General features: G+C 46.6%; 1 protein-coding gene across 3 annotated transcripts; it reads right to left on the bottom strand.

Annotated features, from left to right (window-relative positions):
- Window positions 1-265: 265 nt before the first annotated feature.
- SPN (sialophorin) lies at window positions 266-21,046 on the bottom strand. Of its 3 annotated transcripts, XR_010836670.1 has the most exons (3): window positions 3,622-3,743; window positions 1,290-3,236; window positions 298-853 (listed from the first exon to the last, which is right to left on the bottom strand). XR_010836670.1 is itself a non-coding variant. In XM_059036224.2 (2 exons), exons 1-2 carry the CDS (start codon window positions 3,741-3,743, stop codon window positions 1,979-1,981), a joined length of 1,380 nt encoding a protein of 459 aa, XP_058892207.1. In that variant the 3' UTR covers window positions 266-1,978. The 3 variants fall into 3 exon arrangements, 2 of the variants coding, with proteins under 2 accessions (XP_058892207.1, XP_066870299.1); XM_059036224.2 differs by having other exon boundaries at window positions 266-3,236; XM_067014198.1 differs by lacking the exon at window positions 3,622-3,743 and adding an exon at window positions 20,640-21,046 and having other exon boundaries at window positions 298-3,236.
- Between the last annotated feature and the right edge of the window lie 4,095 nt (window positions 21,047-25,141).

A 25,141-nucleotide genomic window follows, 5' to 3' on the forward strand; every position in this document is an offset into this window, starting at 1 on the left:
TCCTCATCCAAATCTTTCTTCCATCTGGAGTTTGCACTGGGTGACAAAGCTGTATTTGTAACCATGAGCTTCATGTGTACTTTTGAAAATGAAATAGCAACATGTATTTGAAAATGAAATAGAAACATGTATTTAAAAATGTAACATGAAGAATAATGCACTGTACATGGTTGTGTGTGAGAGAATCCTGTTATTTAAGAAACTAGAATGTGCTGGTAGTTCTGCAAAAGAAGAAAAATGTTATTTTACTGTCAGGACAAAATCAGCACTTTCAATATTTTATTATTTATTTATTTTGGCCGGGGGGGTGCAGGTTCGATCCCTGGTTGGGGAACTAAGACCCCTTGTGCCTGCGTGGCAAGTCCAAGAAAGAAAAAGAAAAGGCGCCCAGGCTTGCTTGGTGAAGGCTGGATTTCCACCCCAGCTCGCCCCGGCACAGGTGGCAGAACTCCTGGCGGATCCGTGGCCACTTTCCGCCCCTTCTCTCCTCATCCCTCCTCCAAACCCCCATGAACGGACCCACCCGGGGGCCCTTTCCCAACCTCTGGTGTCCCCTCCAAACCAAACCACCCGGCAGTCACACTCTCATGGAGTCCCGTGGCCTCTCCTTTTGTAGGTAAATGAGCCTGCTGTCATCCACTGCTCCTCTGACTCAACAACTTCCTCTTTGCAAATTTCCTCTTTGCCCTGGGGAAATACCAACGGCCTCTGGTCCATGCGGTGCCCTGGGTTCTGGCCTGGGCTGGTCTCAGAGACAGCACAGGTGGATCTTGGCCCCTCCTCTCCATCCCAGAGCCACAGGGATGCCCTTGGTTCTGGAGGCCTGTCACAGCTCACTCTCTCACTGACCCTCCTTGTAGAATGGAAGAGGGGATACAGACAAACACATTAAACTTGTAACAGCATCAGCAAGGCCTGGGACTCTCGTGTGTGCGTGGGGAGTGGGGGGGCGGTGCTTTGAGGAAGGGACATAGCGGCTGAGCTGAAGAACCACACTCGGTAACACATGAAGTCTTTCTGTCAAGCCCTGCCACAGACGGAATTAAATCCTCTACCTCCACCCCATCGGAGCAAAGACGGGGGCGCCTATGTCCTCAGCACCTCCTGAGGGCGGCGTCTCCTCAGCCTCTGCAGCCCTTCCTGCCCCCTCCCTCACCCATCTGTACTCGCCACTGCCCTTCACAAGCATCCCCAAGTCCTCGCCTCTTGCACACAAATTGCATGCATGAGTGGACCCACACAGATGCCGAGACTTCTAAGAACAACATCTGCGCAGAAACTCTCCTCACCTCTGCTCTTGGGAGGAGAAACAGCTCAAGCCTCTGGCTGCCTCGGTCCAGAGTGGGGGGAGAATGTGGTGGCTGGGGCCACGGGCCAGCCTAGGGTCCAGGGGCCGTCTCAGACGCACCTGAGAGCAAAGCTGGGTGACACCACCAGCCCATGCTCCAGGCTGGCCCAGCACAGAGCACTGGGGCCTGGAGTTAAAGGCAGTTCATGGGCTGAGCCGGTAGGGCTGTCCTAATCCATGGAGCCAAATGTACTTTCCAGAGTAATCCTAAGGTGGGACTTTGCTGGGTTGCCATTTCCTTCTTCTTCCCAGACTCTGGTATTCCTGGGAAGTCCTCTGAGAAATCGTAAGTCAAGGAAGTTTGGCCTTTACGGAGACTCGGCAGCTGGTTTCAAGGACAGAAACGTGGAGAAAATGTGACGGGGAGAAGTAGGGGTTGATGAGGAAAGTTCGTTCATTCAATCTACAAGGGTTCAGTGGGTGGCAGCCCTGATCTATGCGCTGGGTGTGGGTGCTGTGGGGGCTGCTGGCTAGAAGAGCTGAATGAGGATTCAGGGTGAAGATGCTGGGTGAAAATCCGAAGCGCGCTGGGTGAAAATGCTGGGTGATGATGAGACTGGACGTGATGACAGGAGGGAAGGTGATGGGAGCGGGAACGATTCGGAACTCCAGTCTTATTATTCTCAAACGTTAAGGGGCCTCCACATCTCTCTCTTCCGGCCCATCAGAGGCAGAGGTCTCCGCAGCCTCATCCTTGCTGCCCACCAGTGGCTCTTCCTCCCCCTTTAGGCTGGGGTCTGGCCCAGGCTTTAGCTCCTCCAGTGCCACGGAGCCCTGGCGAGACTTCCGTCTACCAAAGAAAGTGGTAAGTGTGGGCCGCTGGCCAGACCCCTCCCCCTGGGGGACCCCCGAGTCAGTGTTACCCCCGGACGCTCCCTCTGTTATTGTCGCGGCCTCGTCATGAGCCACCTGGGCTACGCCAGCCCAGGCATTTGCCACTCCGTTGTGCTTTCCAGCCCTGCTTAGCGTCAGCGCTCCTGTCTTCCGCTTCTGCCGCTGGCGCCACAGCAGGAGTAGTGCCACGAGGACAATGACCACCAGCAGGGCCACAAGCACAGCTGCCAGCAAGGTGCCCTTTGTCCCCCAACCTGAATTTGGGGAGGCCCTACTGCTTATGTTTGTGGGGGACGTTGGGCTGGATATTTTTACTCCAGAGATGGGGGAGCCACTGGTCCCCAGGGGGGTCTTCAGAGACGTAGTTGCCATGGTGACAGGAAGTCCACTGGTCTCCTCGGGGGTCTTTAGAGAGCTAGTTTCCATGATGACAGGGGGCCCGCTGGTCACATTGGGGGTCTTCAGAGAGCTAATCGCTATGGTGATAGGGGGTCCACTGGTCCCATCAGAGGTCTCCAGAGAGCTAGTTGCTGTGGTGACAGGGGGTCCACTGGTCCCACTGGAGGTCTCCAGAGGGCTAGTTGCCGTGGTTTCACCAGTCACAGTGTGGAATCCTGTAGATTTCATTACTGGGACAGCAGGTATACTGGTTGCATTAGAGACTTCCAGGGGCATTGATAATTTTTTGGCCGAATCTTTCTGGAAGATTATTGACTCATTTACAGGAGGGCCCCTGCTGGCAGCAACGGGGGTCCCAGGAGAGGAAACCTCATTGGCCGCATAGGGAGTTGAGGAAGGCGGGAAGATCTTGTGCTCAGTGCTGTCATCTGTCTTAGGGACCTCGGTTGTTGCAAAATGAGATGTCACTGAGTTGAATTTTGTGGTCTCATAGATATTTGAGACCAAAGAAACAGAGGACGCCGTGGGTTCCAACTCCTGCAAAGTAATTGTGCCATCCGGAGACTCTGAGTTCATGTTTTGGGCCCAGACGCTCCCAAAGAGGAGGAGAAGCGGAATCATTTCCAAAGCAACAGGCATGAGCAGGAGTCGGGACCTGAGGGAGGGGAAGTTGAAGAACTAGAATACATAAGGAGCTGGGGGTGGGGGGCAGGACCTAGCCATGCCCTCCCCTCCTGCCCACTTCCCTGCCAACTGCCAGACCGAACTCTGCGGTTCAACGGCTTTTTCCACCCTTGCTTTTACTAGTATCAGAAATAACAAGACGCTGGCAGCTCCCCCATCGAATCTATCTCATAGGCCCCCTTGGGCGTTGGCAGCCCCCACTCCAGCAACAGGCACCCCCTCCTGGCCTGCGCTGACCCCATTCAGCCCCAGTGGCTCCTCATCCTCTTTTCCCATTATCTATCAAGGTCTTCTCAAGCCAGAGGCACATTCCCAGGTCCACTGAAGCCCCTGCCCCACCAAGTCACACCACTTACCAGCTCAGTGGATAAGGGCACAGGGCCGGGACCAGGCTGCTCCAACTCCTGAAGCTGGGGCAAGACTGGTGGAGGGGCCCCAAGGGGAAAGGAAGTGGCCCTGGCTCCACCCACCCCAGCATCCTGCCCCACCCGCCCTGCTCCTACGTTGCCATGTGTTGAGAGAGGCATCTCACTCTTTCAGGGTCTGAGATGATGACGGGGGCTCTGGGGTCTCAGCTGAAGCAGGTGGGGAGGGTGGGCGGGGTCTGGAATGGGGATTCCCGGTTCTCCTCTGGAAAACGGGATGGCAAGCCGTGAGGCTGGGATAGGGATATGTGTCAGAGCAGGGGTGGTGGAAATGCATGCTTGAGAACCAGGGGGTGCGGAGGAGGAGGTGGGAGGGGAAGGTGCTTTCCTTTGCCTTTGTGGTCCCCAAGCTGTTAGGCCAGCACCCAAGGCTAACACTTCTTCTGCCCCAAGAGCTCCCAGGAAGTACCAGGGCAAGAGGAAGCCCTCGACTCTGGCTGGGGCAGTGGAAGCCTTTGCAGGCTGTGTGAAATCCCTGGTGGGCTCTTGACTTCTCAAGAAGCTTGCGGGGGTAGGTCACTACAATGGCCCCCAGTCGTGGACTGCCTGACTAAATCAAGATGGTTATTAAGCACTGTATATGCTATGATCTTATTTTTGCAGAAGACTAATAAAAATGTGGGAATCTACATGGAAGGCAGTCTGAAAAGGTATTCACTGAGGTATTAACAAGTTTCACTGGGTAGGTATGAGTAGAGAGTTCTTTACTTTCTTCTTCGGGTGTTTGATGTTTTCTTACTTTCCTTTAATTTGTAAGCTTCGACTCTCAGTATGTGTACAGTTTTTTGCCTTTCTTTAAAAAAAATGAAAATTGAGTTTTATGTTGTAAAAGTAATAATGCATGTACATGATAGATGATTGAAACAGGCCAATGTCAGGGCCTGGGATTGTACCCCACTCACAAGCTAACGAGTTAGTGTGACAAAGACGTGAGACTCCTGGGTCACAGACATAGGAATCCACTACTCATTGCTCAGCAAACAGCAGGAGCGCTGTCTGCTTCAGTTCGACTTGCCCCCCTGAGTCCCACAGGGGTGACAACAGAGAGGCTTGCCAAGCAGCTGAGGAACACTGAGCTTGGAGAATTTCCTTCTTTTTGAGTAGGTGGTAAGCAAGCTTGCTTTTTGTCCTGAAGGGAGACATTTCTTCATCCCTCAGCGTTACTCACTGCAAACACAACCTTGAGAAACAGCCTGGATGTAGAGCGGCCAGGACTTTGTATTGCTGGCATATCAGCAAGAGTGTGCAGGGAAACTCGGGGCTGGGGTGGATTGCCTCTCCCACCAGGCAGCAGTGTATAAAGTGAAAAAGTTCCGTACCGACACCACCAGATAGACCCTGGTAACGGGGTATATATGCATATACACATGTATTTTTATAGTATTAGATTTTATTATACATAATGTTCCTTGCTTTTCTTTTTTTTACCGAACAAAAGGAAGGAAGGAAGGAAGGAAGGGAGGAAGGAAGGAAAACATTTCATTATCAGACATTAGGTTGTTTCAACATTTTGCTGTTGCAAACAGAAAAGTAGGAATAATTGGCTGCAAAGTAATTGGAGGTTAAAAAAATTTTTTTAATTAAAAGGAAAATCAACGAAAATGTTTGTAAGACTGCATATAGGACTTCCCTGGTGGCACAGTGGTTACGAATCCACCTGTCATTGCAGGGGACATGGGTTCAAGCCCTGGTCCGGGAAGATCCCACATGCTGCAGAGCAACAAAGCCCGTGCACCACAACTACTAAAGCCCGTGCGCCTAGAGCCCATGCTCCTCAAGAAGAGAAGCCACCTCAATGAGAAGCCTGCGCACCGCAACGAAGAGTAGGCCGCACTCACCACAGCTAGAGAAAGCCTGCGTGCAACAATGAAAACCCAACACAGCCGAAAATAAATTAATTAAATAAATAAAAAGACTGTATATAGATTCCCAATTTCTCAACCTTGAAAAAAAATCACTGAAGCAAAACACATTGTTGACAAAATTGTCATTTCAACCAAATTGCTGCTGACAAAGTTGTACGTTCCCCGGGCTCAATGTTGAGCTCCAGTTCTGGGGAGACTGGAGAGGATGTGGATGGACCCAGGCTCTAGCCTAGAGTGCTCAAGAAACAGTCTGACCAGCACAGAATATAGACCCTGGGGTGGAGGGAGAGATGATGAAAATGTGAACAAGGGGTGGTCACTGCCCTCAAGACATCCCAGAAGAACAATACTTAGAAAGCTCTATAGTAGCAGTTGACCAAGTACAGAAAAAAAGATTCTCTGTGCATGATTTCAGCCATTTCTCATGGCAAGCCCATTTTACAGGTGAGGAAGTCAAGGTACAGAGAGGTTAAGTAATGTGCCCTAGGCATTTAGAATGGGCCAGGCTGGAGTGCCCAGCACATTGCATTCACATAGCACTCACTCTTCACAACAATCCTGTGAGATTCATATCATTACCCTAACTTTACAGGTGAAGAAACTGAGAAAAAACAGTTAAGAGACTTGCTGAGGCTCAGACAACCAGCAAGTGCTAGAGATGAGCTTCAAAACCATGTTGGTCTAAGGGAGCGTAGCCAAGGATAAGGATCTCCCAGGTAGTACCACAAGCTGATACTTAATAACTATGATGCATTTAGAGACATGCTTGTGTAAAATAATGCAAATAACAGATTACTTGCTACAATAGGGGCAAGATTCAGCCTGAGGGAGTGTCTAAGAAGACTTCAGAGAAGCAATGTCTTAAAAAGCTAAAGCGTATCTGGTCGCTTCTCTTTCTCTTACAGCCTACATCCAATCTGTAAATTCTGCTCTCTCTACCTTCACAATGGGGCCATGCTTGACAGCCAAATCTTGGCTTCTAAAAACCACTCTCCTTGGAAAGGAACCAAGGCTCTTTGGAAAATGGCTGATTCCAGGGCTGGAGCAGGGAAAGAACAAGATGAACCTGAAGAGGTATCATGTTCCCTGATTTCACACTATACTACAAAACTACAGTAATCAAAACAGTATGGTACTGGCATAAAAACAGACACATAGATCAATGGAACAGGATAGAGAGCCCAGAAACAAACGCTCACTTATATGGTCAATTAATCTATGACAAACAAGTCAAGAATATACAATAGGGAAAAGACAGCCTCTTCAATAAATAGTGTTGGGAAAACTGTACAACTACATACAAAAGAAACAAACTGCACTACTTTCTCGCACCATATACAAAAGTAAACTCAAAATTGATTAAAGACTTGAATGTAAGACCTGAAACCATAAGGCTCCTGGAAGAAAACATAGGTGATAATCTCCTTGACATTGGTCTTGACAATAACTTTTTAGATTTGACACCAAAAGCAAAGATAATAAGTGGGATTACAATAAGTGGGATTACATCAAACTAGAAAGCTTCTTTTTTTGTTGTTAAACAAATTTGTTTACTTTATTGATTTATTTTTGGCTCTGTTGGGTCTTCATTGCTGCATGCAGCCTTTCTCTAGTTGCGGCGAGTGGGGGCTACTCTTCATTGCAGTTCGTGGGCTTCTCTCGTTGTGGAGCATGGGATCTAGGCACCTGGGCTTCAGTAGTTGCGGCTCACGGCTCTAGAGCCGTGATCTTCCCGGACCAGGGATCGAACCCATATCCCCTGCATTGGCAGGTGGATTCTCAACCACTGTGCCACCAGGGAAGCCCCCAAACTAGAAAGCTTCTGAACAAAGGAAACCATCAACAAAATGAAAAGGCAACCTACAGAATGGGAGAAAATATTTGCAAATCATATCTGATAAGGAATTAACATCCAAAATATATAAAGAGCTCATACAACTCAATAACAACAATAACAAAATCTGATTTAAAATAGGCAGAGGACCCAAATATACATTTTTTTCAAAGAAGACATACAGATGGTCAACAGACACATGGAAAGATGTTTAACATCACTAATCAAATCAAAACTGCAATGAGGGGACTTCCCTGGTGGCTCAGTGGTTAAGAATCCACCTGCCAATTCAGGGGACACAGGTTTGATCCCTGATCCGGGGAGATCCCACATGCCACAGAGCAACTAAGCCCATCCACCACAACTACTGGGCCTGCGCTCAAGAGCCCATGAGCCACAACTACTGAGTCCATGTGCTACAACTACTGAAGCCCATATGCCTAGAGCTGGTGCTCTGCAACAAGAGAATCCACCGCAATGAGAAGACTGTGCACCACAACGAACAGTAGCCCCCACTTGCTGCAGCTAGAGAAAGCCTGTGTGCAGCAACGAAGACCTAACACAGCCAAAAAAAAAAAAAAAAAAGAAAAGAAAGAAAAGATATGTGCACCCCTATATTCATTGCAGCATTATTTATAATAGCCAAGATATGTAAGCAACATAAGTGTCATACAATGGAATATTACTCAGCCATAAAAAAAGAATGAATTCTTGCCATCGTGGCAACATGGATGGACCTAGTGGGTATTACGTTTAGTGAAATAAGACAGAGAAAGACAAATAACACATTATTTCACTTATATGTGGAATCTAAAAAACAAAACAAATGAACAAACATAACAAAGCAGAAAGAGACTCATAGATACAGAGAACAAATTGGCAGTTGCCAGAGGGGTGGGAGTTGCATGAAATAGGTGAGGGAGATTAAGAGGTACAAACTTCCAGTTACAAAAATCAAAGAGTCATGGGGAATATAGTCAATAACATTGTAATAACTTTGTATGGTAACAGATGGTAACTAGATTTATCATGTTGATAAATTTTGTATTGTATAGAAATATAAAATCACTATGTTGTGCATCTGGGACTAACAGTGCTGTAGGTCAATTATACTTCAATAAATAAATAAGCAGGGGGAAGGAAAGAAGAGCCTGGAACATCTCATTGCATCAGAAAAGTAAGGCGGGGCTTCCCTGATGGTGCAGTGGTTGAGAGTCCGCCTGCCGATGCAGGGGACACGGGTTCGTGCCCCGGTCCGGGAAGATCCCACATGCCGCAGAGCCACAGCTACTGAGCCTGCACATCTGGAGCCTGTGCTCCGCAACGGGAGAGTCCACGACAGTGAGAGGCCCGCGTAACGCAAAAAAAAAGAAGAAGAAAAGAAAAGAAAAGTAAGGCAGTGCTCAAAGAATGAGGGAAACATGTCAAAGGACAAAGAACCAGCTTGAAGGAGTTCCTGATGGCCAAGGCAGGGACACTTTGAGCATCAGAATGAATAACGGCTGTGATCAACTAAAGCATTGAATAAAAAAAGAACCCATGAGTTCATACTGATTCTGAAAATGTTAGAGAGACACAGAATGAAGGAGGAAGGGAGGGGGTGGAAGGGAGGAAGGAGTGTAGGGAAAATTCTTCTACAATTGGAAACCTAACATATAATTGTAGAGGAATGTAGAGTTTAAAAATGACCAATTTACAATCACCATAATAATAATGGATTCAGGTAAGAAGGGATGTTTAAAACCATTGGGTAGGACTTCGTGCTCCCAATGCAGGGGGCCCGGGTTTGATCCCTGGTCAGGGAATGGCCACAGCTAAGACCTGGTGCAGCCAAATTTTAAAAAACAACAACATTGGGTGAAATTGGAGCAGCGAGGTGTGGGGTGCACAAGGATATTTTTACAGTCTTAAAGTCTTTCCCCACACACTATGTATTCGTCACCAAGGAAAAGTAGCAACTTTATGGTGGAGAAAACTAACAGACACCATCTTAGACCAAGTGATCAAAGTTCACATCACCAATGATGGAGCAACCCAACAACAGGAGGCTTCAGATACGATGTGCACTGAGAAGGAACCAACATCACTTCTGTCCTAGCAAAAAATGCAAAACAATCTAATCGTTAAGAAATATTAGGCAGATCCAAATTGAAGGACATTTTACGAAACAACTGGCCCATACTCTTCAAAAATGTCAGTGTCAGGAAAAACAAAGAAAGCCTGGGACATTCTTCCACATCTTAAAAGAGTAAAGAGACATGATAATTAAATGCAATATGGGGGGCTTCCCTGGTGGCGCAGTGGTTACGAATCCGCCTGTCAATGCAGGGCAGCCGGGTTCAAGCCTTGGTCCGGGAAGATCCCACGTGCCACGGAGCAACTAAACCCGTTCGCCACAACGACTGAGCCTGCGCTCTAGAGCCCATGAGCCACAACTACTGAAGCCCACGTGCCTAGAGCTCGTGCTCCACAAGAAGAGAAGCCACCGCAATGAGAAGCCCACGCACCACAAGGAAGAGTAGCCCCCGCTCGCCGCAACTAGAGAAAGCCCACGCACAGCAACAAAGACCCAACGCAGACAATAAATAAATAAATAAATAAAAGACTTGACCTTAAATAAATAAGTAAATAAATAAATGCAACATAGGATCCTGGATTGGAAAAAAAGATGCTATAAAGGACCCCATGGGGATAACTGACAAAATTCGAATAGACTGTAGAGTAGATAATAGTGTTGAATTAACATTAACTTTCCTGATTTTGATAAGTATGTTATGATTATATTCCTAGTTTGCAGGAAATACCTGTTTGAAGAATGTAGGAGTGATGGTGCATAATGCAGCAAGTTCCTCTTAAATGTTTCACACACACAATAATAACAATAAAAAATTTAAAAATTGGAAGAGAAAACGCATATGTGGCAAAATAATATGAAGTGAGGGGGCTTCCAGGTTGATGAACACACAGATGCAGGAGAGATGGGAGGGGCGGAGAGCGTGGAAGCTCCGCCCCTTTTCCCCAGACCTTGCCCTATCTGTCTCTTCCATCTCACTTCCTGCGTTATATACTTTTATAACAAACCAGTAATCTAATATATCTCAACATTTTCCTGAGCCACCATTTCCCTCTATTTATTTAGCAGCTGACCTGATATTTGAGAAGCACTCAACTTTGAAATGAAAAAGCAAGAATGCATATCTTGCAAATCTCAAATCTCTCCTCAGGTGCTCATAAAAGAAGAGAAAAAAAGGTTTCTAGTTAGTGGTCTTTAACAAAAACGCTGAATGGGGTCATATATTTCCCCAAAGTCAGGAAAAAAGAGGACCCAGACAAAGCTTCTGAGAACTACAGAGTTTTAAAGATGTATCCAGATGCCGTACTGAAAATGTAATTCCATCACCCGTCTATTATCTAACTAAAGGGCATGTTTTTTTAAAAAAAATGATGAAGCCATGTGAAGGTTCTATGGGTATTAACTGTATTGTTCTTGTGACTTTTCTGTGTTTGAAATTTTTCAAAATAAAGGAACATACTGGGAATTCCCTGGCGGTCCAGTGGTTAGGACTCTGCACTTTCACTGCCAAGGGTGCGGTTCCATCCCTGGTCAGGGAACTGAGATCCCACAAGCTGTGAGGCGGGGCCAAAAAAAAAAAAAACCATATTAAAAAATAAAAAGATCCAGAATCTGACTACTCTTCCCCACCTTCACTGCTGTCCCCCCTGCCCTGCCTTATCTTTCTTCACCTGCTTCGGGCTCTTAGCCACAAAACAGCCAGTGGGACCCCAGATCAAACATCTGATCCCATCTGTGCCCTGCTCTGAACCCTGAGACAGCTCCCATCCCACTCAGAGCCCAAGTCCTCAAAATGGACCACAAGACCACGCCCAGCCTGACTCACCCTCCCCTCCTGTCCTCATTCTCTCTGCTCCTGCCACCCAGGCCTCAGTCTCATCCCCGGGGAATCCCAGCCCTGGGGGCTTTGTGCTGTCTGTGGCCTGTGGCCGTGCCTGGAAGACTCTTCACCCAGACAGCTAAATGGCTCAAATGTCACCTTCTTAGTATGGCTTTGCCTGGTTCTTTAAAATTGTACCCCTTCCCCCTGGCCTGCACTACCCAGCTCCCACCTCTGCTTTCTCTCTATGGCACTTCTCATTTACTTTCTTATTTTGTTTTGTCTTTCTACCCCCACTGGAGTGTAAGCCCCCCGAGAGCATGGGAGTGTGTCTGTTGGCTGCTGTACCACCGAAAGTGCTTTTGGTAAACAGTCGGCACTCAGTGATGTTTAGTGGCTGACATGGAGTTCTCTGGCTGAGCGAAGGAAGAGGGCTCCGGGTGACGAACTGTGCCCTTGAAGGCAAGGACCAGAAAGGGACCGGGCAGGGGTGGGGCCCTGCGAGCCCTGGGTGTGCCTGAAACTGTGAAGGCTCCACCCAGCCCACAGACCTCCAGGAAGGAGGTCATCAGAGGTCTGCAGGTGCAACGGTGGGGCCACCAATTCACGTTCCATGAAGACGCTTCATCCCTCCCTAGGGTCTGGACTTTCAGCTCTGACCTCCTGCACGTCTCTGAGGGGCAGACACCAAAGCAGACAGGAGCCTGCTCCTCCCTGCCCCTGTGTGGCCTTGGGTCAGCCATGTCATGTCTTTGCCTTAGTTTCTTCATCTGTAAATAAGGATGGTAATACTATTTTTCAAAGTTCTTGGGAGGATTAAGTTAGATAGTGTGAGGAGGGAGGTGGAATCCCTTAGTAAGAGCCTAATAAACAATAGCTGATGTTACAAGAGGTGCGTTGTGTTGTCCCATCTGATCCTCCCAGGCCTGGGGCCTTTTTCTCCCATCCACAACCCTCTCTAGGAACAGGATTGACAAGTCAGGCAGCCATTGGCCACCCCCCAACCCCGGGGAATTTCATTCTGGTCAGAGAGGTGTTTATGTACTAATCTATCATTGAACATAATGGTTTCTTCATTTTTATCAAAGTATCACATATTCTAAGCACAGAGTGTTTATCTTGAATGGTAATACTCCTCCCCTTTCCCTCCCAAGTCATGATCCTGGAAAGGAAGCATTTTTTAATCCCTTTAATTTGTTTTAGTCTCAGCTCTTCTGGTGGGTCCATATCCCTCAACGATATGCTAATTCTGCTATTTTTTTATGTATCCATCCTGCCTGCCATTAATCTACTGGTTTCTAGTTCCAATAGGAGAGCATTTGACCCACTGGCCCTGTCCTACATCTCGGGTCAGCTACATCCCTCTTTTTAGGCTCTTTGTAACCGTAACTAAAGTTGTTTTTGTTGCTGTAACGATAATAGCTCTCCATGGTCATTTTCAGTATCAGCTGTCAGGTGTGGCAGCACAGTGGTTAAGGGAGGGAACTCTGGGGCCAGACTTCCTGGGGCCAGACCCAGGCTCAGCCACTGAGTGTGTGACCCTGGGCAGCAAATGTCACCTTCCTGTGCCTCAGGTTGCTGATCTGTGAGAAGGCTTAGCCTCATCCTGAGGATTCAGTGAGCTACGAAGCGGGGTGCACTGGGAACGGTGCCAGCGACCTGTTAAACAACACAATTCAACTGAGGTTCTAATTGGCTTTATTAAACGACTCATTCATTGGGCAGCATCCCACGTAGCAAGTAGAAAGGCTCTCTGAGGGGCTTTTATAGGCAGACGTGGGGTGGGATGAGGAGGTGATCAGCAAAAGAAAAAAAGGATTATTTCAGGCGAGGACATCTTCCCTTAGAGGCAGCAGTCAGGAAGGGTAAGGGTCTTTTCAAGGAAATTACCTCACTAGTGTTGATCAAGAAGTTCCAGACTGGGCTTCCCTGGTGGTGCAGTAGTTAAGAATCCGCCTGCCAATGCAGGGCACATGGGTTCGAGACCTGGTCCTGGGAAGATACCACATGCCGCGGAGCAACTAAGCCCTTGCGCCACAACTACTGAGCCTGCGCTCTAGAGCCCGCGAGCCGCAACTACTGAAGCCCACACACCTAGAGCCCGTGCTCCGCAACAAGAGAAGGCACCGCAATAAGCCTGCGCACCACAACAAAGAGTAGCCCCCGCTCACCACAGCTAGAGAAAGCCCGCGTGCAGCAACGAAGACCCAACGCAGCCAAAAATAAATAAAATAAATTGGAAAAAAAAAAAGAAGCTCTAGACTGATTAATTTAAAATTCCATGCCTGGGAGCAGCTGAAACTGCAATTAGGTTAGGTATTAAGTTTTGGTTTTGGTGACTCAGCTTAACACAGATGACTCCATTTGGGCCTGTTGCCTCATTTTTTTTTTTAAGTACTCAAATGTTGGGTTTTTTTTGGCTACATTGGGTCTTCGTTGCTCTGTGGGGGCTTTCTCTAGTTGAGGCAAGCAGGGGCTACTCTTCATCGCAGTGCGTGGGCTTCTCTTGCTGTGGAGCCTGGATGGTAGGCGCGTGGGCTTCAGTAGTTGTGGTGCAAGGGCTCAGTAGTTGTGGCACACAGGCTCAGTTGCTCCACAGCATGTGGGAACTCCCCGGATCAGGGCTTGAACCCGTGTCCCCTGCACTGGCAGGCGGACCCTCAACTACTGAGCCACCAAGGAAATCCCCACATTTACTTTTTACAATGCTTAATGTAGCTAATACTTGCATTCTCTTCTTTGCATTGTCTAGAGCTTCACTGTCCAATACAGCAGCCACTAACCATGTGGAACTATTTTAATTTAAATTCATTAAAATTCATTAAGATTTAAAATTCAATGGATAAAAATGATGTGGTATATGTATACGATGGAATCTTACTCAGCCATAAAAAAAATGAAATAATACCATTTGCAGCAACATGGATAGACCTAGAGATTATCATCCTAAGTGAAATAAGTCAGAAAGAGAAAGACAAATATCATATGATATCACTTTTATGTGGAATCTAAAAAAGTGATACAAATGAACTTATTTACAAAACAGAAATAGACTCACAGACATAGAAAACAAACTTATGGTTACCAAAAGGGAAAGGGATGGGGGAAGGATAAATTAGGAGTTTGGGATTAACAGATACACACTGATACATATAAAATAGATAAATGACAAGGACCTACTGTATAGCACAGGGAACAATATTCAATATCTTGTAATAACCTATAATGGAAAATAATTTTTAAAAGAATATATATATCTGAATCACTTTGCTGTACACCTGAAACTAACACAACACTGTAAATCAACTATACTTCAAATTAAAAGAAAAAAAAAAAAAGATTTAAGGAATTCCCTGGTGGTCCAGTAGTTAGGACTTCATGCTTCCTCTACAGGGGCACTGGTTCAATCCCTGGTCAGGGAACTAAGATCTGTCAAGCTGCATGACATGGCAAAAAAAATAAATAAATAAAATAAAAACAAAAATTTAAATTCAGCTCCTTGGTAGCAACTAGCCAGCCACATTTCAAGCGCTCAAAAACCACATGTGGCTAATGGCTAGCATACTAGATAACACAGAGGTAGAATATTTCCATCATCTCAGAAATTCAGGATCAGCACTGTCTGGTCCAGAGTTTGAGTCTAAAAATGGAAAACTATAAATTTTATTTCCTTTTTAAGATTATATAAATGTTGTTCAGTGCACAACCAATAGTTTACTATGATTACCCACCCTTAATTATATATCTTTTACTTTTTCCTAGAATTTCTAATTGTTTTTCCTAGTTGCTTGCTTTGAGTGGCCTATCTGTCCCCCTGCCTCTCCCTATGCTGTACAGCTTCATGCTGGGACTGGTGGTTATTTCTCTCCCAAGTGAGATCCCCTGTTTCCTATACCTCTCATCCTCCTCTTTCCTGGCTTATCTCCTCAGTTTTGCTGGAGCACATCCTCAAGTCACTTCCTAAGACAGTGACCTTCCTAAGAAGAAGTTAAGCTTTCTAAATAATCTTGCACCATAATACGTCTTTATTTTATTCTCACATTTGCTTGATATAGAATTATAGGTAGGCTAAAAAAATATTTTCTTTATAACCTAGAAGTCATTGACTCATTTTCTTTTAGGATCTGAATACTTGATTTTGCTGATGAAAAGTTTGATGCTAATCCAAGGGTTTTTTCTCAAAAGAAAAAAAAAGGAAAAATTTGAAATTTCAGTCTTCAAACTGGGAAGCCCTACTCCAGTAGCTAAAACCCCAGTTAGCTTTTTATTAGCTCACTCCAAAGTATGAAGGGACATTAAAGAAATACCAGACATTCAAAAAAGTACTGAAACATGAAAAGAAAGCACCCAGACAAACCAACCCTGTCGTCCATCCTGCCTCCCTCCTTTCGAACAGAACCCCAGTTTGTTCATCAAGGACACTGCACATCAGAAACACTAACCCCCTCCTTCAGCCCCAGGAGAAAGTCTAATTAATCTAAAGTAACCACCACCACCTCCATCCACGATTAGATCAGGAAAGAGAATGTGACCCCATTCTAGCCACTGAGATGCAAGCTTCGTAAGGTTCAAAAGTTCTTCCTTAAAACAAAAACAGAAATAGGGGAAATGACCTCTCTTTCCCACCAGCCATGATTAAAGACACACCCTACAACTCTGAGAACTAGCCCTAGGATGCTGACAATGTTGATGGTGCAGAGGATGGAGTCAAACAGCAAGGGATCCTGGAGGCATTATGAAAGCTGGATCAGTGGGCCCTGAATCCCACCTGTCCCCTTCTGTGGGCCTCTTATTAGATCATACAAGTGCAGAATACAAAATCAATATACAAAAATCATTTGTGGAGACTTCCCTGGTGGCGCAGTGGTTTAGAATCTGCCTGCCAATGCAGGGAACACAGGTTCGAGCCCTGGTCTGGGAAGATCCCACAGGCTGCAGAGCAACTAAGCCCATGCGCCATAACTACTGAGCCTGTGCTCTAGAGCCCGCGAGCCACAGCTACTGAGCCTGTATGCCACAACTACTGAAGCCCGGGTGCCTAGAGCCTGTGCTCCGCAACAAGAGAAGCCACCACGATGAGAAGCTCACACACCACAACGAAGAGTAGCCCCCGCTCGCTGCAACTAGAGAAAGCCCGCACGCAGCAATAAAGACCCAACGCAGCCAAAAATAAATAAATAAATTAATTAATTTTTTAAAAATAGGTGGGGAATTCCCTGGCAGTCCAGTGGTTAGGGCTCCACTCTCCCACTGCAGGGGGCATTGGTTCAATCCATGGTTGGGGAACTAAGATCCTGCAAGCCATGGAGTGTGGCCAAAAAAAATTTTTAATAAGGACTTCCCTAGCTAAGACTTCACGCTCCCAATGCAGCAGAGTCAGGGTTCGATCCCTTGTCAGGGAACTAGATCCCATATGCTGCAACTAAGCGTTCACATGCCTCAACTAAAGATCCCGCATGCCACAACTAAGACCCAGCACAGGCAAATAAATAAATAAATAAATATTTTTTAAATTAAAAAATAATAAATAATAAAATAAAAATGGGCGGAGGATCTGAATATACTTTTTCCCAAAGAAGACACACAGATAGTCAACAGACACGTGAGAAGATGCGCAACGTCACTAATCATGAGGGAAATGCAAATCGAAACCACAGTATCACCTCATACTTGTTAGAATAGCTATTATCATAAAACAAGAACTAAGTGTTGACAAAGATGTGGAGAAAATGGAACCCTTGTGCACCATTGATGGAAATATAAACTGTTGCAGCTAGTATAGAAAACAGTATGGAGGTTCCTCAAACAATTAAAAACAGAACTACCATATGATCCAGCAATTCCACTTCTGGGTATTTACCCAAAGGAAATGAAAACACTAACTCAAAAAGATACATTGTACCCTCAGGTTCATTGCAATATTATTTATAATAGCCAAGACACTGATGCAACCTAAGTGTCATATACATATATATATATATAGAGAGAGAGAGAAAGAAAGATGTATATACTTATATACAGGAACATTATTAAGCCATAAAAAAAGAAGGAAATCTTGCCATTTGTGACAACATAGATGGACCTTGAGGGCATTATGCTAAGTGAAACATAGAGAAACACAAATACTGGATGATCTCACTTATATGTGGAATCTTAAAAATAAAAAACAAACAAAAAACCTCATAGATACAGAGAACAAATTGGTGGTTGCCAGAGGCAGGGGTGTCAGGGGTGGGTGAAATGGGTGAAGGGGGTCAAAGGTACAAACTTCCAGTTATAAAATAAATAAGTCCTGGGAATGTAATGTACAGCATGATGACCAAAGTTCATAATATTGTATTGCCTTTTAAAAAGTTGCTGAAAAAAAAAAAAAAAAAAAAAAAAAAAAGGTTGCTGAGTACATCTTAAAATTTCTTATCACGGGCTTCCCTGGTGGCACAGTGGTTGAGAGTCCGCCTGCCGATGCAGGAGACACGGGTTCGTGCCCTGGTCCAGGAAGATCCGACATGCCGCGAAGCAACTAAGCCCGTGAGCCATGGCCGCTAGGCCTGCGCATCCGGAGCCTGTGCTCTGCAACGGGAGAGGCCCGCGTACCACAAAAAAAAAAAAAAAAAAAAAAAAAAAAAAAAATTTCTTATCACAAGAGACAAAACTATGCGTGGTGATGGATGTTAACTAGACAGAGTGGTGATGATTTTGCCGTATATACAAATATCAAACCATTACGCTGTACACCTCAAACTAATATCATGTTATATGACAATATATCTCAATTAAAATTTAAAAAAACTGGTGAAGTTAACAAAAATGAGAGGAAAAAATCCAAGTCTAAGAAAGAGCAAGTAGAGTAACCCACTTCACATTTGACTGTGAGCTTCCTGGGGCTGGCCCTTAAAGGGGCAATTTACATGATGAGTGTTCCTAGTCAAAGAGGAAGAAACACAGTATTTCCTCAGAGGAGTCAGTGTTTTCCTGGCACTCACTTATAAAATTAATTTTCATGTGAGAACATCCCTCATGTAAGTTGATGTCCATGACATCAACCAACAATGCATCAGTCATGAGTAAGGACCTGGGCCTTGAAGGCAGACATTCTAGCCTGACTCCATGTCATTAACTGTGTGCACTTGGGCACCTTTCTTTTTGGTCACACCACTCAGCTTTCGGGGGGGACTAGTTCGCAGTCCAGGGATCAAACCTGGGCCCCCTGCAGTGGAAGCGCGAAGGAGTCTTAACCACTGGTCCACCAGGGAATTCCCTCAGGCACATTTCTGAGTCTCAGTTTTCCTGACCTTTAAAATGGGAATAAGGGATCCACCTCACCTCACAAGGTTATTTAATTCGTTCATTTATTCCACAAATACTTGTTGAACCCTAACCATGTGTCAGGCATAGTTTATAATTATGAACCTGTCACCTGTCCCTCTGGAGGTTACAGTCCCCTGAGGTGAGACGGAATCTAGACAAATCTATAGTGTTTGCTCTTATGGAGGACAAAGCCAAGTCAAAGGCCCTATAATCAGATCATGCTTGGCTGTTCTGGGAACCACAAGGCAGCCAGTATGTCTGCAATGGAGAGCCGTTGGGGGGCTTTATCTTTGAAAAGGGCCTTTGGCTGCTGCCGAAAAGACAGACTATGGAGGGTGGCGGGGGGGGTGGCGAGGGTGGGAGCTCCCGCACCCATGTGAGAGATTAGGGTTAGGTTTAGGGTTAGGGCACCAGGATGATGGCCGATGAGAGGGAAGTGGTCAGCTGCTGACTATCTTCTGAGGTAGAGCCAATGGGATTTCTTAACATATTGGATATGGGGGTGTGAGAGAGGGGATCTGACAGCACCAAGGTTTCTGGCCTGACTAACTGTAAGAACCAAATTGTCGTTTTCTGATATGGAAAGGCTGGGGGTGGAGCAGGTTTGGGGGAGAAGATATAGCATTGATCAAACATGCTAAGTTTGATATGCCTATTAGACACCCAAGTGGAGGTTTCAAGTAATCAATTCTCTATGAGTGTCTATGAGCAAGTAAGGAACTCCCAGAAGAGACCCACACTGAAGGTGTGAATTTGGGGGCCATCAGCATTTGGTTGGTGCTTAAAGCTGTGAGTCCGGATGATGTCACCTCAAGAGTGAGTGTTGATTAACAGAAGAGGACCAGAACTGACATGTGAGGTCGGTGTTGCTCCAGTTACAGAGAGGGTCATGTGGCTCAGAGAGTTTAAGTGACTTGCCTAAGATCACACGGCTAGTAAAGGGGTAGAATCTGCATTCAAAACCAGGTCCTAGTTCAAATCTTTCAATACTCCTTTAGAGTCATCTATATAAGCTTCTTTTGATCTAATTTGAGCCAGGGCTATAATTTAGAATATTCAGAGGATTTAACTGGTGTTCATTCAGGTTCCGAAGCCCTCGGTTGTTTCTCAGTTGAGCTTTGAGAACAGCTAGAGAATCAGGAGTCCAAGGTTGGGCCTGGAGGTCTGATGGGATTCACACACACACGGAGACAGGGCAGATCTGTGTGCTTTGCAAAGCCAGAGGTGGTAGGAATCAAAATACTAGATGATGAAAGTTGGAGGTATTGAACATTAAGACATGATTTTGGATCCATCCCAGCCCCAGAACAATTAGTGGAGTACTCCGTATTACACCCCTGCAGCCTTCCTCCAGTCCGGAAAAATGTCACCAATAGTTGTCACCAACTACTTGCCCTCATCCCAATCCTAAATTAAAGGTAATGGTGCTCATCTCTCCAGGACTGTTATAAGGTTAAACAAGAAAATATCAATGAGGTCACTCAGCTTATGGCAAGCCCTGGCACAGAGTTTAATTTATTTTTCCTCTCCTGCCTCAGACATTCCGAATATGGAAGTCATATGGAAGCCATATGACTTCCAAGGGTTCCCTCCTGCCCCTACCCCAAGAATTTATTCAGCTTGACTTGTCCCACCTAGGACAGAGTTCCACCCTGGGGTTCAGAGATGGTGCTTTGGGGCTTGTCACCCTGGGCTGCTTGACATCTGCCCTCCCCAGATCCCTTCTCTGTGCTGCTCTCTGCCCTGGAGGCTCCCTTGCCCTCTGGCTCCTACTTGGGTTCAGCTAAAGGTAGGGCAGCCTGGAGGTCAGAGGGAGAGTGAAGAGAGGCAAGACATTTGTTTCCTGCTCTGGATCAGGCCTCTGGCAGTGGCTTTATCTCCCTACCCATGTCTATTGCATCTGTGAGTTGGTCTCCTGTGATATTGTGATTTGCAATAAGAAATATACATTTGACCTTTGTCCCCATTTCTGGCATGGAGCTCCCCAAACCACAAACACACACACATACACACACACACACACACTGGAATTGATGATCAGAATTTTACCTCCTCCTCTATGTCTCCATCTTTCACTGGGGTTCAGCGACACTATTTCTTCCTCTTCTCCTTTAGTCCTTGGGGGCAACATTTTTTGTAGATTCCTTTTTTTTTGGCTGCGTTGGGTCTTTGTTGCTGCACGCGGGCTTTCTCTAGTTGTGGTGAGCGGGGGCTACTCTTTGTTGCGGTGCGCGGCCTTCTCATTGCGGTGGCTTCTCTTGCTGCAGAGCATGGGCTCTAGGCATGCGGGCTCAGTAGTTGTGGCTTGTGGGCTCTAGAGTGCAGGCTCAGTAGTTGTGGCGCACGGGCTCAGTTGCTCCATGGCATGTGGGATCCTCCCAGACCAGGGCTCGAACCCATGTGCCCTGCATTGGCAGGCGGATTCTTAACCGCTGCGCCACCTGGGAAGTCCAATAAATGAATTCCTAAAAAAAAAGAAGACATAATGTTTAACCCTCATACACTGAGGGCGGGAACATGCAACAGTGCAGCCACCTTGGAAAAATTTGGCAGTTCCTTCACATACTAAACGTTTATAACCATATGACCCAACAATCCCACTTTTGGGTATATACCCAAGAGAACTGAAAACATAAAAACGTATACATATGCAAAAACTTGTTCACAATGTGCATTATTTCTAATTGCCAAAAAGTGGAAACAACCTACATGTCCATCAACTAATGCATGGATAAACAAAATCCCAATTCTCAATTTTTCATGGTCTCTTAGACCCCAGGTCTCAGTTTCCTCCCTTGGGCTGTTATCTATCTGCTGAGACTGTTGGGTTATAAGCTGGCCTGGCCTCCGTCTCAGACCACTCTTCAAAACCCTTTTCAATGAATATTTATTGAGTACCTACTGTGTGCCAGGCATGGCACTCAGTGCTGGAGGTACACGGGCTCTGCAGGGTTTCTGGCTCTCATGGAACTTACTGCAGCCATTGACAAGAGTTACGAAGGGGAAGCACAGACCTATGAGACCACATAACAGAAGCCCCTACTCAAACCTGAGGATCAAGGAAGGCGTCCTGGAGGAAGTGATACATTCGCTGTACCTGCAGGATGAATAGTAGAAGTGAACCAGGCAGAGAGAAGAGGGTAGAGAACTCCAGGAAGAGGTAAGAGCTTTAGCAAAGGCCTGGAGGCAATAAGGAGCCTGTGGTGTAGAAGTTGCTGGAAGCAACTCACTGTGACTGGCATGTGGGGCAGGGGATGTGCTGTGAGCAGTAAACACAGGCCTGAGGGCCTTGTTAGGACAGGCGATAACAAACCTGCCAAGCTTCCTATTCTGTCGCAGGCCTGGGATCCACAGGCAGCCTTGACAGTAATGGCACCCCAGGCAGTGTCATGCTGGTGCCCTGCCATTTACTGCTCATGTTAGAACTTGCAAAGACCAGTGTCTTCCTGAGATTCCCCACAAAAGTTGAGTCAGCACACTGTGGTACAGCTCTCCAATTGTTAAGATACTGGAATAGTTCTGTACCTCTACGTAAAGAGCCACTGGCCCAGGACTTCCCTGGCGGTCCAGTGGTTGAGACTCCACGCTTCCACTGCAGGGGGGCATGGGTTCGATCCCTGGCTGGGGAAATGAGATCCTGCATGCTGCACGGCGTGGCCAAAAATAAAATTTAAAAAGAGCCACTGGCCCAAGAAATCCCTCCAATAACCCCCACACCAGGCACTCTGGCTACTCTTTCAGGAAACTCCAGAAGGGCCCACATTCCTGCTTCTGATAGGTTTACACAACTGAAGAGCAATAGTACACCCTGCCCCTGTGTTATCATGAGGATTAATGTATGTACAATTAAGCCTAGTGCCTAAATGCATATTATTAGTACTTAATGAATGTAGGCTATCATTATTATCACCAAGACAACTTCAGAGCAAAGTCTGTCCCTCAGAAGACAAACCTCCTGTGGGTTTCAGGTAGATGTTACATGTCCTGCCTCCTCGTGAATCCCAGAATAGTTGGCAGTAGAAGGACCGCAGGGAGCCTGTAACTGAGCAAGACCCTATGGGGCCTTCCCAGGACAGCTCCCTGCCCCTTGCCCATCCTGTGCTTGCCTCTTTCCTACAGAAAAACTTTAGCCTCCTGGCCTTCTCCAAGTTCCAAAGAATAAATTTAGTCAGAGAAATGAGAAAATGCAGAAACAAAGGAAAATAGTCAAGCAAGATAAAATAATAATAGTTTAGGCATTAAACAAAGTCAAGGACCTTTACTTCCTCCTCAAGGGCTATAGATAATATTTTGAGCTCTTTTGCAGATACTAGGTAGAAGAAGTTAACTGTATGTTGCCCCAAGAACTTTGACCCTGGACTGGTTGGAAGCAAAAGGTTGATGATATTGACTCCCGGTTACCTCACCGCCAACAAATCAGGAAAGTGTCCACGAACTGAACATGCACCCTGCAACCCTCTCCTCAGCATGTAGCCCCTTCCTCGTTTCCCTATATAATCTCCAAGCAAAACTTGGGGAATGAGGAGTGGTTCTTTGGGACATGAGTCCACCTTCTTCCCAGGATTGTTGGCTTCCTCAATAAAGCTATCTTTTCTTTTATGCAACACCTGTCTCTAAGTATTGGACTCTTGAGCAACGAGCAGCCTTACCTGAATTCAGTAAAAAGCCCATGGCCATGACATTCAAGGCCCGGGTCCTTCCACCACCCTGCTCCTCCATGCCTGCCTCTCACCCACATTGCATGGGTGCTCATGAACTCAGAGAATGGGCCCTTCTGTTGACTTCCATGGAGAACTTTGGAGACATTTGTAGGAAACCAGAAGCTGCCGTTTACTGCCTCTTCTGCCACTGATACTGGGACACAAGGTGTGGCTGAGCTGGGGTGCAGCATAATGTAATCAGAGAGCCTGACTGGGGCTCTGACCACAATGGAGTAGTGGGGGCTGGATATACCTACCTATCTTAAACAGGTAAAAAGCCACCCAAAATCTAGGATTTTCAGACACTGGACAACAGGCAGTGCAGGATGGTGAGCTCTGTGCCCTAGTTTCTTCTTCTCTAGGAGAGAATTCCCAGGAAGCACAGGAAGAGAGAACCCAGATAGACTCCAGCAGTCTCTCTGAGTTGAGGAGGAGACATTGAGAATTTGGGGAGGCCACAGCAATCAGAATTCACAGGGCAGAGTAATGAAGGAGGGAACTGTACCAAGAGGGAACTCTGGACCCTGGCAGAGGGTTGCCATGAGACTTCAGCTGAGTGCTGAGCAGGGGAAAAAACCCCCAGGGCTCATGCCGAGTGGGCGTATCTGCTGGTCCCACTGGGGAGAGTGAAAAGACCTCCAAACACATGGGCATCTGGTAGAGAATTCAGAAGAGCATTGCCTCAGCATGGGGGCCAAATTAACTCTAGACTAAAGGCTATTCTGGTCCTAACAAATTGTAAAAGCAAGTCTTGAAAGAATCAAACTGTTTCCAAGGCATTAAGACTCCCCAGAACTGCTTGGCCAAGTAACATAACTGTTTACCAGAACAAAGTTCAAAATATTTAAAGGAGGAGATTTCCGGGAATTCCCGGTGGTCCAGTGGTTTGGACTCTGCACTTCTACTGCAGGGGGCACGGGTTCGTTCAGGGGACTAAGATCCCGCATGCCGTGTGGCACACCAACCCTGCTCCCAAAAAAGGAGGAGGAGATTTCCACCTATGGTTGAGTGAGGAGGTCAGCAAATCCTCTCTCCAAAAGTAACTGTAACCGCAAAAAACAAACAAACAAACAAAAAAAGCAAAAGTAACTGTAGGGCTTCCCTGGTGGCGCAGTGGTTGAGAGTCCGCCTGCCGATGCAGGGGACGCGTGTTCGTGCCCCAGTCCGGGAAGATTCCACATGCCGCAGAGCGGCTGGGCCCGTGAGCCGTGGCCGCTGGGCCTGCGCGTCCGGAGCCTGTGCTCCGCAACGGGAGAGGCCACAGTGGTGAGAGGCCCGCGTACCGCAAAAAAAAAAAAAAAAGTAACTGTAAATCTGGGCAAACTAGACAAAACAGCCACTTCAGGGCTCTGAAATCGACCAAAGGCACACCCCAATCCAAGAAGCAAATTGGGCTGAAAACTGCTCAACTCTGAGTTAGAACAGTGAGCGTCTGTGGTGTTCCTGCTTGGGGTTGCTCCATCTTGCCCCCTTCCCAGCTTGATAGGTTCTGCCGTGGTGGGGCAGGTCTTGAGGACCAGCAGCTTCACTGCTGAAGGGGACTCATTGGATTTGAGACCCAGACAATGTCCAGGCCAAGCGCCGTTGCCAATATAAGTAGCTAAACGTGTGGCATGCGAGTGAAGAGCCTGACGCTGTGGCTGTGGACGAGGCGAGCATACTCCTAGCTGAGGCTGCGTGCATTTGCCGCAGAGGGCAGAGGGCCCGCTCCACCCTTACGCGCTTGGCTAACCCTGGGGCTACATGTACAGAGAAGACTCAGAAGGGCTCAGTGGAAAGTAAGGCTGGGGCCAACCTGAAAACAGCTGGAACTTTGTGCTCTCCCACCCACACACAGATCCATTGGCAGAG

Source organism: Kogia breviceps, chromosome 14 (genome assembly GCF_026419965.1).
Source record: "Kogia breviceps isolate mKogBre1 chromosome 14, mKogBre1 haplotype 1, whole genome shotgun sequence".
NCBI classification, from domain to species: domain Eukaryota; kingdom Metazoa; phylum Chordata; class Mammalia; order Artiodactyla; family Physeteridae; genus Kogia; species Kogia breviceps.